This window comes from Globicephala melas, chromosome 7 (assembly GCF_963455315.2).
Source record: "Globicephala melas chromosome 7, mGloMel1.2, whole genome shotgun sequence".
Lineage (NCBI taxonomy): Eukaryota > Metazoa > Chordata > Mammalia > Artiodactyla > Delphinidae > Globicephala > Globicephala melas.
In genome coordinates this window covers 23,587,715-23,602,790 of record NC_083320.1, presented here as the reverse complement: position 1 = coordinate 23,602,790, position 15,076 = coordinate 23,587,715, and the positions used below count along the sequence as shown (strand labels likewise).

General features: G+C 35.3%; 1 protein-coding gene and 1 non-coding gene across 3 annotated transcripts in view; one reads left to right on the top strand and one right to left on the bottom strand.

Annotated features, from left to right (window-relative positions):
* Window positions 1-3,286: 3,286 nt before the first annotated feature.
* Window positions 3,287-15,076, top strand: part of SPAG16 (sperm associated antigen 16) — an 885,872-nt gene continuing 874,082 nt past the window's right edge. For both annotated transcript variants that reach the window (XM_060301456.2, XM_060301455.2), the window contains exons 1-3: window positions 3,287-3,446; window positions 11,039-11,085; window positions 12,248-12,343. In XM_060301456.2, the coding sequence (XP_060157439.1) occupies window positions 3,320-3,446; window positions 11,039-11,085; window positions 12,248-12,343 (270 nt within the window). In that variant the 5' untranslated portion in view covers window positions 3,287-3,319. The remainder of the gene's footprint in view (window positions 3,447-11,038; window positions 11,086-12,247; window positions 12,344-15,076) is intronic.
* On the bottom strand, window positions 4,881-4,984 carry LOC115850242 (U6 spliceosomal RNA). The gene has a single exon (XR_004038306.1). It is a non-coding gene; the product is annotated as a U6 spliceosomal RNA (small nuclear RNA).

Genomic DNA, 15,076 nt, shown 5'->3' with positions numbered 1-15,076 from the left:
TTTTGAAAGAAAATAAGATAGTTACTTTCATAAAAAGATGCATTAGTGTATGGCTTGGGCTCTATTGGTAGCAAATGAACACTCAACTTCTGAAAATTGAATAGTAATTTACTATACCTTTACATATGAATATTTTCTCCTTTGAAACTATAAATGTGAAGAGCAAATCCATTGTCAGATTCTTTTCTGGTTTTGCTTTTAAAAATAATTTCACTTTTACAATAATAGAGCATTTAGTCTGGGAGGAAATAAAAACTGTTGACTTTTGTGGTTGTTGCTTCATTTTGACTGTCTCCATTGGTTTTCTTTATTTACCTCTTTCAGGAGCATATTCAAAGGGAAACTAGATGGTTTGCTGTTCATTTATCAAAATGTTAAGGCAATTTTCTTTTTTTTCTACACTTAAAATATTGTGCAATATTTTTAAAAGTAAGGACTATAGAATGGAAGGACTATAGGATAGCATTATAACTGAAACCACTACTGTGATCTGAAGTTTTTGCTTTTTCTTAGTAAGGCTTTCACACTTCTTTTAAATTAAACCAGCAATTAATGGAACAAGAATTCCAATGTAAAAGGATTATTTTCAAATTCATCCATTGCAAAGACATACTGGTTTTAAGATATTAGCGATCACTACAGGAGGTTGCATCCCAATTTTTATCTGAAGGAAATTATTGGTTCTGTTTGTATTTGTTAAGATTACTTTTGCTTTTATTGAATTGCTTTTAAAAAATATTACTCATCCATTGTAGAAATCTAAAGGTTTACAAAGTAAGATATTAAAGACACTACTAATTTGAATTTTTAAATGCACTGCTACTCTGGTCCTGTGAAATGTGTTTAAATTGTAGGGAAGCCAAAAACATCTTGGGTGACATCTAAATTTGAACGTCATGAAATGGATGTAATCAGATTGGTAGTTCTGAGTTAAAACTTTGGTTATTTGTAACACTTAGAAAATGAGACTTCCAGAATTAAAAAAACATTTTTTTGAGGAGTGGAGTAATGATACCTCTTTAAGTTATGACTTTTTTTTTTTTTAGCTCTTCTGACAAGAATCTTTTCCACTTCTTCTCTGCCTTAAATGGTGGATACTGGTCATAACTTATTTGTTTTCTTATGACTCTTAATATCTCCTTTTTTGAATTCTGGACATTTCTAAAAATATTTAAGTTTTGTCTTAAAAATTTTTCTATATATGTAAGTTCCTTATAAATATAATATCCAAGTTGAGACTGGCATATTCTCTCAATAATTTAAGTAAATTTTATTGGCATTTATTGAAAATATTTAATATACTGGACATTTTTTGGGGGGCGGGGCAACTTTATTTGCATTTAATAGTGATTTTTAAGCCCTATATCCAATGAAACCATTTCAAAAAGCTCTATGAGGAATGGAAATTTAGATGTCTATTACACTTTTCTTTAAAGAAAAAAGCTCAAATTTCTGAATGAGCAAGATTCACTTTTGTAGGTAGAGGCTTTGCTTCTTCATGATCTTCAGTGCTTCTTACATATTTTATTTCATTTAATCTATATTTTAGTAAGGTGGATATTAAAGTCTCTGTTTTAGAGAAGAGGAAACTAAGGCTGTCAGAGCTTAAGTTACTTAAGGTCATACAGAAGTGCCAGGATTCAAACCTATCTGTAGAACATGACATACTACCTCTAAAAATTAAGAGAAGAGCTGTTAAAACAGACCAAAAAAATCAAAGTATACGTTAATTGTTCAGAGACACCCTCCTCTATGGTTCTCTCACGTTTCTACATGTCTTGCTGAGTGTGCAAGGCCCTGACACTCCTCACCCAGGTCATATCTCAGGCTTGTGCTTGCAGGAAACAACCTTTAGGGATGAGGAAATTCCTCCCTTTGGAAGGAAGATCAGGCTTTTGAGAAAAGCAGTGGATACCCCAATTTCAGAGTTCCCTGAATTTTCAGCCCCTTATAATTCTTCCTTGCATCTTAATGAGCACTCGGGATATGTTTGATATGAGAAGTCAATGACAAGGAGTAAGTTATTAAAAGAATAAATACTACTAGGGATGAATTCTCTAACTATTACATCTAATTGTGATGTTTGAGTATGCTAAAAAAAAAATCCCCAAACCAAACCAAACAATTAAGTACAAATAACAGCTATTTCTTAGTGTCTACCATGTGGCTGGTGAGTTCTCAACTCTTTATGTTGTTTTACCTCTTGCAACAATACTTTGAGGTAGGTAATAATATCCCCATTTTAAAAATGAGGAAACTGGGGCCTTAAGTGGAGGCATTACATTAAATGGTTTGCCCAAGGTTTCATAGCTAGTAATGGTGGAGCCAGGCTCTGAATGCAGCCTCTCTGGTTCCAACATTGAAGCTCTTAATCACCTCATTAGAAGTTGCCATTATGTTTCTTTTGGTAATAAATGGGAATTTTTATAATGAGGTGCTGTTTGGCATCCAATTTTCATTAGAATGTAGGATGAAAAAGAATCCGTAAATAAAAGGGCCCTGTAGATGGTTCTGATACATACACAATACAAACCCGAGGAAGATTCTGTCATAGCAAAAGGACTGCACATGATTGGGCAAATATCATTTATTATACATTATGTTAGGACAATTTGTACCTCAAAATTCTTATGGAAATGGCTTTACTTTGGTAAGAATCAACATTACAACTACAATTCCAAGTCCCAGAGTATAAAACCAAAGAGAAAACAGATGTCCAGATAAATACTTTGAATGAGTATGAGAATGGAATTGACTAGGGTGACCATCCTAGTTCTTTATTGGTAGTTCCCCTGGGCCAATCTCTCAGTTATGATTTCTAGGACTTTTTTTTTCTCCAGGTACTGAGGATCTTCCTCTTTTCCATTAGTTTTCCCTGGGGACAACTAGCACTCTATACACATACCTAAAAATCTGGGGACTGATGATTGGCATGTAAGAACCAACAGAAAGAAAATTTAGAGAAGAAAAAGTGAAAAACAAATGCTAGGGTCAAAACTGAAGAAAACCAAGCCATGTCGGTAAGAAAATGTGTGCAAACCAAGTCCGTTGCTTCATTTTATCTCGTCCAGTTCAGGAACGCATCCCGAGGGCTCAGGGTAACTAGGCAACGAGGTTGCCCCAGTAACGTAGGAAGCAAGGAGGACTTCCCCATTTAGGGCTCGGGGCAGCCCTTCCGGGCCCGGAGCCCGCGCGGTGGGAGGGGTGAAGGATGCCAGGCTCTCGCGAGAGCTGCGTGTGTGTTCGTACTGAAGCGTCTTCGCGGTTGCCCTGAGGGACACGGTGCGGTAGCCAGGGGCAGGCGCCCGGAGCGCTTCAGATGGCTTCTCAGAAAGGGATGCCCTCCTCGGCCCTGCGGGTTCTGGAAGAAGTGTTGGGCATGGGCTCGACGGCTGCCGGGGACACCGCGGAGGCGGTGGCCGCCGAGGGCGCCTACTACCTGGAGCGTATCCTTCCCGAGTAGGCGCGGCACCCAGACGCTGGCCGCGGTAACGGGTGTTGGGGGCGAGGGCGCGGGCTTCCCGCTCTGGGTGCCCTGTGAAGCTTGCGGACACCCAGCCGGTAGAGACGCCTATTAGACCTCTAGGTGGTTTCAACGCCACCGCGACCCCCTGATACCTACCCACTGTAATTTTTCGCCTTGTAGTAGTTGTAGGCTGATGTGTTCCTGTTGGAAAAAGTTAGTAGTCACCACTCAGTAAACTTTGCATTTTATTTTAAAGTAGCACAACAAATTAATCCAATCCTCCTTTACCTCAGGGGTTTTCTTAAGCCCCCAAACCTTCAGAATGCCGTGAAAATAAATCCGTAGGGCAACATCAGGAGGTTAAGGAAAAGACCGCTACCTCTAGGCTTTAAGGAGAGGAAGGAGGAAGCTCAGAATATCCAGCTGGATCCTGTAGATGGTCCAATTGTCTAATGCTTAAGTGATTTGTTTTGGTAGCATCTACTTACTGGGTAGTTTCAATCTGGGCTACTTAATGATAAAAATACCACCCCCCCCGCCCCCCCTCCGCCTTTAGCAACTAAATGGTAACCTCGTGACCTGACGAGGCTCAGAGATGTTAGGAAGAAACAAGATCAGACAGTGATGCGCGATTATCATTGGAAATAACCAGAAAAATTGAATAGCTATATGTGGATAATTAGGTTCACTATTTCTTGTGTAAAGCTTTTGAGCTCCCCTTCTCTAAATTAATGGTACTGAGGAGAGGGGGAGGGTTCATGAGAAAAAGATAACTACTCCATTCTTCAGGCAGATAGGAGAGAGATGGGTAATCAGTTTTATTAAAGGTATCAAGGAAACTGCAAAATCTACCTTATTTTTTTGTCCAAATATAATCCCCCCGGATTTAATTCAAGATTCCAGAGATCCAGCAATGATTCATTTTGTAGGCTTTTAAACTGATTAACCTGTCCTGACTCAGGCCCAGTATACATCCCTGCTACAGGGAGCTTTGAAGAACTTGGTTAAAAAGCTCAAAGAAAATATATAGTATTTCATTCAGTGCAAACATGATTTTTACAGGAATATGTTCGAATAGTTTGAAATAAATTTGAATGAAATATGTGGGTGCTCTAGTGTCTTAAGTGAGGTTTTATACTCTGTTTTCCTAGCTCTTAACAAGCTGTCTTTTCCAGTAATCTTCCTTTTTAAATTCAAAAACAATTCAACGACTCTTTCAGCGCTAATCTACATCAAAGGATAAAGTTATCCAATGCCCATACTAGTGATAACCAGGCATCTTATATCTATCAGCATTAAAATGATTTCTATCACAATAGTTTATAATACTGCTTTTAATTTTTTTTTAACATCTTTTTTGGGGTATAATTGCTTTACAACGGTGAGTTAATTTCTGCTCTATAACAAAGTGAATAAAAATATGGAATGCTTCACGAATTTGCATGTCATCCTTGTGCAGGGGCCATGCTAATCTCTGTATCGTTCCAATTTTAGTATATGTGCTGCCGAAGCGAGCACACTGCTTTTAATTTTTAAACTTGTATAGGGCGAGATGCAAACGTAGACGACATAGTTCTTATCTTACTTAGCTATCTCCAGAACTTTAAGAAATCTAATCATGGAATGTATGAATCCTCTAGTGAACACTTTTTTAGAAAGATATTTGCAGCTTTGTAAAATATAAGGCTAGATTTTAACAAAGTGATCTGTAAACGGGCAAGTAGGTATCTCTAGTAATTGTAAAGAAGATTGGTCGTCTTTTGTGAACGAATGCTCTATTAAAAATCAATACAACTTGAGAGAGGTTTTCACTCATAGTAGTGATCAGGGGTTGCCTTTTAATGTGTGGCTGCAGACATTTAAGAGTGCCTATTCCAGCTGAGAGATGCAGGCTGGAATGAATTGTATTAAGAAAGCTAATGCTTAATTGATTTTTTTGCTACTTTTCTAAAGAAAGACCTTATTCAAGGAAGAGTAATGAAATGCATGGACTCCAGGGAAGTAGAGCCCCCAAAGTAGTATTGTTTTTGTTACCTACCTCTCTTTGTGCTGATTCTCTGATCCCCTAACTGGCTTTTGATTATTATTTTAACTTTATAGACATTTTAACGCTAAGAATTTGACTGAGAATTTGCTGACCCCTGAAAAGGTCTCCTTTGGCCCCAACAGCAGTTTGTGAGGGTTGACTGAATTTAAGCCTGTCCTTTGAGGCTAACCAACTCTGGATGCAGTCCCAAAGTCAACTGTTTCAAAAATGCAAATTAAGGATTCCAGACTCTGAAATATGGTGATCACACTAAACCAATACCCCATCTAAGATGCATGCTTTTCTTCTTAAGTAATATCCTTAGCCAGTATCTCACTGCAGTGGTAATGTTTACTGATAACTTTGTTTAATTAAAACAGAACTTTTGTTATTTTTAAAAGTTATTTTGTTATTTACTGCTTTTAACAGTTATTTTTCCTCTAAGATGTTACTTCTCTGGAATATTTATAGTATTAAGTAAGAAAATATTAGTAAAATCCTTAATAATCATTACGTTCTCAAGTAGTGTATTTCTTATTATCATTGGAAAACTGGATTTGCTCATGGGTGCTTAATTGCATCCTACATATATTCAAATAAAAAGGATAGACAGTTTGAATGTAGAATGTAGAGGCATGTTACTAAACCTGGAGTGCTGAATTCTACATGCACAAAAGTCATAGATTATTTGGAGAGAAAAAAATTGTATTTTGTTCTGTGTCTTCTAGACTAGGCAGATGTTACTGTGTATATGAATCCAAGATATGGATCTTGAAATGAAGATTCTAATTCAGTAAGTGCGGGTTTCAGGGGTTGAGATCCTGCATCATTAACAGGCTCCCAGGTGCTGCTGGTGTGGCTGATCTAAGGACTATAATTGGAGTAGCAAGGCTGTAGACAAATATCTTAACCTCTAGCCTTTATGTTTTCAGATAGAGGTATAATATATAGACCCCATATCTTTGGGTCTCCTGGTTTAGAAGTTGGAAAAACTTACACCACCATCCACTATGAGAACCTTATATGTTGAAAGAAAATTATTTTCCAGGTTCTGAGGCAGAAGATGGGCAACAGCTGTCTTAGGCAGGAGTGGCCAATAAATTTCCACATTTGCCAATTCTATTGAATTGGTAGTGGTTCCGTGGCATGTGGTATTAAGACTTGGTAGGAAAGACTGAAGGAAGCAAACAGCAATGGGAATTGTGACAGCAAGTGTGCCAGTTATTTGCCACCTTTGGTCTATTTTCAGTTAACTTTATTTAAACTGGCTTTCCTAAGAAAGGGAACATGACTATAATGTTTGGTATTTACAATACATTTATTTCAATTTAGTGAGTAAAATGTTGATCATGGAGGATACAGGCTAGACTTTAGATTGCCTTTGTATACATTGATTCTGCAGTGATATCAAAGATTACAAAGCAATTTCTGTCTATATCAACTTTGGGAAATCATGTAAAATATAATTAGCTTTATGTTTCACTCCAGTTCTTTATAAAGCTGGTGCTACTGGCAGTGATCACTACCTACAGTTGCAGTAGTGGAGGAGACCAGTGTGTGAGGAACTTTGTATGCTGCTCTCATCTGAAAATTGTTCATTTCTTTCTGGCTGTGGTCCATTTGCACAACCTTGTTTGTGACCCCATCATACCAACTGTCACATCAAACTCTGCTCCATTAGGCCAGCTGAAATGCTTCTCTGAAGCTTCTTGCAGTTGTATCTTCTGTAGTACTCGGTGGATTTAGGGCTTCATGGCAGTTTCAGTGTGGGTGTATATTGGCCTGTTTTCTGACAAGATCTGCAAGGTCAGGATCTGGTGCAGATTCTGTTCGTGTAGAAACTACTAGTTCACTGAAGTACCAGGGAACTAATTCATAGTATGCAAACTCACAAGTACTACTAAATTCCTTCCAGAGCAAGTGGAGATATGGAGAATGACCCTTAGTCTGAGACCAGGCCATGACTATAGGATATAGTACCTGGCTTGGAAGGGGGTGGTGCTGTGGACTGTGGGTGCAGGCCAGGGAGGAAAGAGGGCCACAGATAGTACCCTGGGCAAGATCAGACTAGAAAACCAGGCACAAAATTAAGTGTCAAGTCAAGCTCAAGCTCTAGAAATGCAGGACCAGATCTGAGTGGAATAGTCAGAGTAGAAAAAAATGAATTTTGGAACTGGAGTTCAATGATGTTTTTTGAAGGAAAATTAGGCAGGTAATGGGAAGGGAGTTTTGTAGGGGCTCAGAGTCAGCTTGGCAAGAAGAAACTGATATTAAGCCAGCATACCAGTTTATTATTCTGCAGTGGAAAAATAATTTTGTATGAAAATTGTGACCAGCTTAATTGTATGGACATTTCCTGGAGAATAGGATCACCTAAGAGATTAGATTACAGATGAGAAAGTTGCCCAGTAAAAGTAGAATCAAAATTAAAGGTTTTATTTTTCAGGCAATTCTTGACAAACTGTGCATTTCTACCCTACCAATATTGCTTCTAAAGCAGTGCTTTCCAACCTTTTTCACACACGATGCTCCATCAGATCCTGCTTCACTCTCTCTTTCTGGCTGTCCCAAGGGCCAAGGGGATCAATATCTGTACAGTCCAAAGTTTTCTCTTTATGAAAACCTAAGAGCGTGATTTCTCTCAGGTGTCAGAATCAGAGATTGCTGTACATCTGCTGAGAAACTCATCTGTTTTCATTGGATGGATACTGAATTGGTATCTGATTACATTTCCCTTTTTACCCTGACTGCTGGGAAGCTTAGAGTCAAACCTGTGGCATATAACAAAGTTCATGAGACCTTATGGCCTGTACTGTACCTTACTTCTACTGTTTCCGTTTCTCTGCTAATTTCCATATTCATTTATTTTTATCTCCCTGTAGCTGTATGCATGTCTGTAAACTGCCACAGAATTGTTTTGGGATTTGTTTGTGCATTTGTCCATGTGTTGCGAGCCGGCTAGCCAGCTAGACAGATACATGCGAAAGTACATTTCCTTCTTTAGTAATGCTGCAACATCACATTTCAGCTAAGTTGCTTCTGAGAAGGAAGATTTTCTGTTCACATCATATTGTGGGTACTAACAGTATCAATTAAGGAGGATCCTGGTTCCTGTTTTGGGTCTTTGTACTCTTCCTGATCTTTTGTTTGGTTAATCTCTTGCCCTTGGTTTATTGAATCTTTGGGTCGATAGCCCTGTAGCTCTTTTATATTTCTCCTTCCTTTAGGGTCTTCAGACTGAGCTGTTTAAAGGATTTGATTTATCTGTTTGTAATATGACACTTGAGAGTTTGGAAAACAAATAGGTGAGAATTCATTACTGAGGATATTGGTAAAAATTGCACATTGCTATTGTGTCACTGTAGAAACAGCACAGTGTAGTTGAAAATTCATGGTATTTATATTTAAGAAACTTGTCTTTGTCACTCATATCTTTGATTTTGGCCAAATCTATTCATCTTCCTGACTTAGTTTCCTTTATTTTTTTTCAATTTAGAGATTACTGTATCTGTGCCATTCAATCTCACAGGGTTTTAAGAGTACCTATGGTTATGATCCATGTGACAATACTTTTTAAACTTTATAAAATGGTAGTTATTTTTCTCTTACTCTTTTTTGATTATGGGAAACAATATATTATTAGTGATTATAATCCGCTCCCTAGAATATTTTTTTTTTGGTGGCAGTATACAAGTGTTGTTTTATATTTTCAAAGCTTTGAGGACAAATCACTTTTTACTCTACAGAGCCATGTTCAAGAAGCTTTGCTTTGATGTTTCTTCCTCACAGTGAATAAGCAGTTGGCTTATTTACAATTGTAAACTCTATCCAGATCATTTTAGAATGTTAACTTCTTTGTGAAATTTATTATGGTGTAAGCAGTGATGAAGGATAGCATTACTTTTCTGGAGACTCACAGGCAAGTGACTGCCTACAAAATCAGCTTCTAATAGTTGTTTCTCAGAAGGGGACATATTTTTCCATAAAAAAGAGGCTGAACTTCCTGTAGCTGAACCTAAGGAAATTTTATATCATTAAGTGAACATGTGTCAGAAAAATATAAATCTAGAAAAGGAGGAAGATTCAGAATGTCTTTTATGTATCCATTCATCTTAACACTAGATCATGGGAGACTTAGGAGACTTCTCCACAGGTACTCATCTCTTTCCAGAATAGGGAAAATAACAACAAACACTTGTATAGTATTTATTATAAGCCAGGCACCATTCTAAATGATTTACATATGTTAATTTGTGTTAACAAGAGAGGTAGTATAGTATAGTGACACCTAAGCTTCTGGAGCTGATTCCCAACTCTGTTAGGTCCTGATTGTGTAACTGCATTTGAGTCCTGATCTGTAAAACAGAGATAATAATAGTTCAGCCTCATTGGTAGGATGAGGATGAAATGAGTTAATACATGTAAAACCCTTAGGACAGTGCCTGGCTCCTGTTAAATACTATGTGTGTGTTATCAGTTCTTATTACAAACAACAGAAGTTGTTATACACACCGTCAGGTTACTCTTGCAGGATGGGATGACAGAGAAATTTCTTATAACCAGCAGCAAAATGAAAACTAGGCTAATCTAATCTTTGATTTTCATAACCATTGCTGTGCACTGAAGTGTTTAATTTTATACCTTTTAAACTTGGCCTAATAAAGTCTGTGCATTTGAAAAAAAATGTAAACCTACTGACCAATCAACAAAATAGCATTACTGGAGTGTATTTTGATTTCTTTTAAAATTAAATGTTGTCTTGAAGTTTTCATTTGTAATTAGACTAACTTGTAATTTTTGAAGGTCTTAGAGCAATGCTGTTAGAAGTTTTTATTAGAATCATTTCCACTGATATTTTAATGCTGATATATCTTGATAATTTATGAACTGCTGAGTTATGATTATTAAGTAGTTTATATTTGCTTAAACATTAGGCTGTCTTTTCTGAGAAGATAATTTTAAAATTGAGATATGTAAGAAAGAGAGTGGAGGTGTAAGTATCTTTTATTGATAAAAACATTGAAATCTATATTTTACTTATATTTAAATCTTAGTGTGCTTTGTTTTTTTCATTCACAATACTTTAAACCAAATAAAGAAGTCACACTGCATTGTGAATGACTAAGAAACTCCGGAAAATTCACTGTGGTTTGAGATGTATTTGAAAATTTACTGTCATAGTTTTCCTGTCCATCATTTTTCTTATCTCTTTCTAATTTATGTTATGATACCATGTACATTTTTGTAAGCCTTCTTAGAATCAAATTGGAAATCATTAGATAGTAAATAGATTAAAAATATAGTTTTTCATGAGTTTGGGTTGTTTGAATGATAATTTAAAATAACAATTAAGATATTTTGTCTTAAAACATCTATAAATGTAGGCTGTATGAGGAAGAGAAATTTTAAAAAATAGCTTAATTTACATGTATTTACTAACTTGGTGAGATACTTGGATATAATACTGTATTTTAAGGTTATCTCAATTTTTAAATATAATAATTTTATTCCATTATTTTGAGATTCAAACTTAACAGTACATTTAGAGGTCACCATAACTGAAGCATCTGAAGATGATTATGAATATGAAGAGGTAATTTGTTCATTTTACCTATTCTATAAATTCATTACAGTTATTCCTGTGAAATATTCATTTTATTTTTTCTTAAAAATTTTTTTTCTTAAGTGATGCTACTTTTTCAACTGAATTTAGCTAATCAGCTGGTTAAGAGTGAGGTTTGAAAATTCTATTTAAAAATTTAGATTGGTTAACACATCTGGCTCTTTTGATTTTCTTGTTAATTGTCCTTCAGAGTCAGCTTCTCATCACCTGCCTTGTGGATCCACACTATAGTCTGTCGTCTCTGTCCAGCAGGTGTTCCCAATCATCCAGTCTAGGTTTCCCAGATTCCTACTACCTAGCTGGAGCTCAGATCCTATGGTTCCCTTCAACTTAGCAATACTTTAGTCTAATATAGTTACTGTCTCAAACCTGTCCTTTAATTCATTGTTCCAAGGGAACCTATCATTACATCTGAGACTTGGAAGGCAGAGTCACTCCAAGATGACAGAAGCTGTGAATGAAACTGTGGAAGCAAGCCTGGCATTTGTGGCCTGGGCAAACAGGAGACAGGACAAACACAGAAGATAGGCTTTGTATTACTACTGGTAAAATGGAGATAATATTAATACATACCACATGAAATGACTTAATAAATGTAACAGGCTTAAAGCTGTGATCAGCACATAAGAAGCATGCAATAAGTGTTCACTCTCATTAATGTCATAACTAGAGTCAGTTGCATTCTTCCGAGAGGTTAACATTCAGGCAGTGAGTTTTGTTTTGCTTTTTAATATTAGACATAATTTATTAGATATTTGCAGTTGCTAGTAGTTATGAAAAGTAATGGTGGAGAAAATCTGGGATGCGGAGAGAATGGTGGCATTTAGATGGCCTAACATTCTTTTTTTTCAGCAGAGTTGTTAGACTACATTTGTCAGTATAGGTAAAAGCAGTTGCCCGTAAGCTAACCTCAAGTTCATCAGTAGTAACACTGAGTGATGTTTATAAGGAAGTCAGAGGGCTGCCTACTTGTTACTTTATTTTTCATGGATCTTCAGAATGACATCGTGTCTTACATAAAGTGTATTTCTTTGATCCTTTGTTTTGTGAGGCAAATTTATTTCTAAAATGAAATAAGGTATTTTTATATTCCTGCTAACTCTTCCTATCATTCTCTTTCTCTGTTATTTAGATACCAGATGACAATTATAGCATTCCAGAGGGTGAAGAAGACCTGGCAAAAGCAGTTCAGATAGTCCAAGAACAGGCTACAGATACTCAAATTTTGGTGAGAATTTTGAACACAACCATAGCCTATAGTTTAACAGTGATACTTTCTACACGAAGTTTTGAAAGTCATTTAAACTATAAATACTTCACTTACTAGATGCAACTCTATCACCTGACATCTTTTTCACTTCTATTAGTTTATCATCTGACCTTCACTTTTAGTAAGTAGTCATATTTACTTTGCCTTGGATCATCATTTTCCACATGGTGTTCACTTTTGCATGACTTTGCAACAAATGACACTTTCTCTCAGAACTCTTTTTAATCTCAATAGAGTTTAAACAAGGATTTTCAGCACTTGTACAGAACTTGGTATTGTATACATATTCTACAGTCTGTTTTGTAAGCATCTGTATTTTTTGTTTTTCATGGAAGTATTTAGATCACAGGAAATGCCTAATATATTATGCTTTTTTTCTTGTGAGGCTGATGAACTAATTTCACTAGAAAATATGGTGGGGATGCTTTCTGATTATAATACCACCAATTAACAGTACATGGAATGATGGCATTCCTGTAAAATTGCAAGCTCAATTAAAAATTGACAATAATGATGATAGCAAAAATATTTTTAAAGTGCTACCAATACTAATTAACACTGAAGTCATACCAATACTAATTAAGAAGGCTGCTTTTCTTCAAAAATGAAACCTTTACTGTGAAATATGAAGGAAATTATTATACCCTTATTTAGGTGCAGATTTGGCTTCCTCAGTGCAAAATAGTATGTGATAGACTTCACTCCATATTCTGCCCTTTGTCAATCTTTCCATATTTTGCAGATTTCCTTGGTTCAGAAATCTAGTTACTCCTTTCCAAAATATCTGTCCATTCAAAATTGAAAAATGCTGAAGAGGAGGATTTTTTGAATCCAGAATTGATTATATTCTAAGTGGAGGGCTTTAGCTCATAGTAAACTCTATTCTCTAATATATCCTATGGATATAGTTCCTTCTAGGTAGACGTAAAGTGAAGTCTACTATGCAGACTTTATTAGTCTGTTGGATATCTCAATGCAGTAATTTATAAGAAAGTTTTAAAACATAGCATTTTGAACGATGAGCAGTGAATAAACATATCAGTTGCACTCTATGTATTACTTATCATCTTCCTTCTTGCTTTACATCATTAAGTAAAGAAGGATTAAAAAAATACTTTATGTACCACTCATTTATATTGGTACTTGGTAACATAGATATGCCTAACACAGTGCTTGGCACATAGTAGGCACTAAATGAATAGCAGTTAAATAAATGAATAGATAAATGAATCATTGAATGAAAAAATTATGACCAAACTGTAATTGCATCTTTGTATGTGGTATCATGCTAGAAGGTGCTTGTAAATCCAAAGATAAATCCAAGAAGGGCAATTGGTGAATAAATTCAACGTAGTAGCTGTCGTATCTTCTGAACTAAATATCAGTAATTCTTCTGTCATCAGTTTCTCAGAAGCTTTCTTTTATCATAAGCTTGTAAGAGGTAACTTTCTAGATTTATGACATATTTATAGCTTGTTGACTCTCATTTAAGATTTTATCTGTTTTTTGAGTTCTTTGGAGGAACTGTGCTATGCAGAAAACTCACAAAAGTTTCCCTTAAGCTTTTAAAATTAAATATGAATTCATTTTATGATAAGCATTTCAGTTATGTATTTCTAATTTGGTTTTTGTTTCTATAGTATTTTATCTTCAAAAACTAGCTTTGAGTTGTGCCATGGGCTTTCTGTTTTAAGAATATTTATTGCTTATGAAACCCACTTCCTTTTGTTATGATTTTATTACATCTGTTTATGAGCAAGATATATTTTCTTCTATGTTAGAGGATAGTAGTAGTCTCAATTGAACAGGGACTTTTAGAAAATTCATTAAAGACTGCAAGTAAAAAACGTCATCATTACATTAGGAATGTTGTATATAGTTGAAATTATTGAAAAGTTGAAAGTTGGAAATAATATAAGTAGTTTTATTGGTTAAAAAATTAACAAGGATTATTTATATAAGAGTTGACATTTAAATGAATTTTTATAATTTTCTTTAAACCTTGATAATATATATGAAAAATCTGAGAATTGATGCATGTTTTATTTCATAAATTTTAAACTTTTTATCCTATAAAAATGTTTCCTTGATAGGTGCAATGTTTCAGAAATCTGAAATAAAATATAGTTTTATCATATTTAAAGTAATTAATGAAAAAAATTAATGTAGGAAATGTTATTAATCTGTGACAAATGTGTGGTTTGGTTGTACTGTCCATTGTTTCTTGAAACTGAAGTCTTTTTTCTAAGTATAAATGTAAGTAGAAATAGGAATACAGGCACACACACACATACACACACATATTCCTTAGAAATACTTGTATGTAATTTTATGAAAGAAAGTCTACTTATATTCAAGCTGGGTTTTCCCCTTTACACTGTGAGCATATTATTGCCATTTTGGGGGGTAATTCTTTAGCTGTTTTGGTTCGTGATTTTTTTGTTTTGCTAATTTTGGAGGTAAAATCTTAAAGGTCCATGTATTGCCATAATAATATAATATTTATAAACTTATAAGTTTGATCTTTAAAGATAACAGTAGCGGAGTACCTAAATCATAACACTGTTACATTTCCTGACATCTTCTCTCCATCTCCTCCTCTAAGAATATAAGGCATTTCTTTGAAATAGTCATGTGTTTCTGAAGAAGATGAATTGATAACTGAACAAAACTACTATACTGTTTAACGTA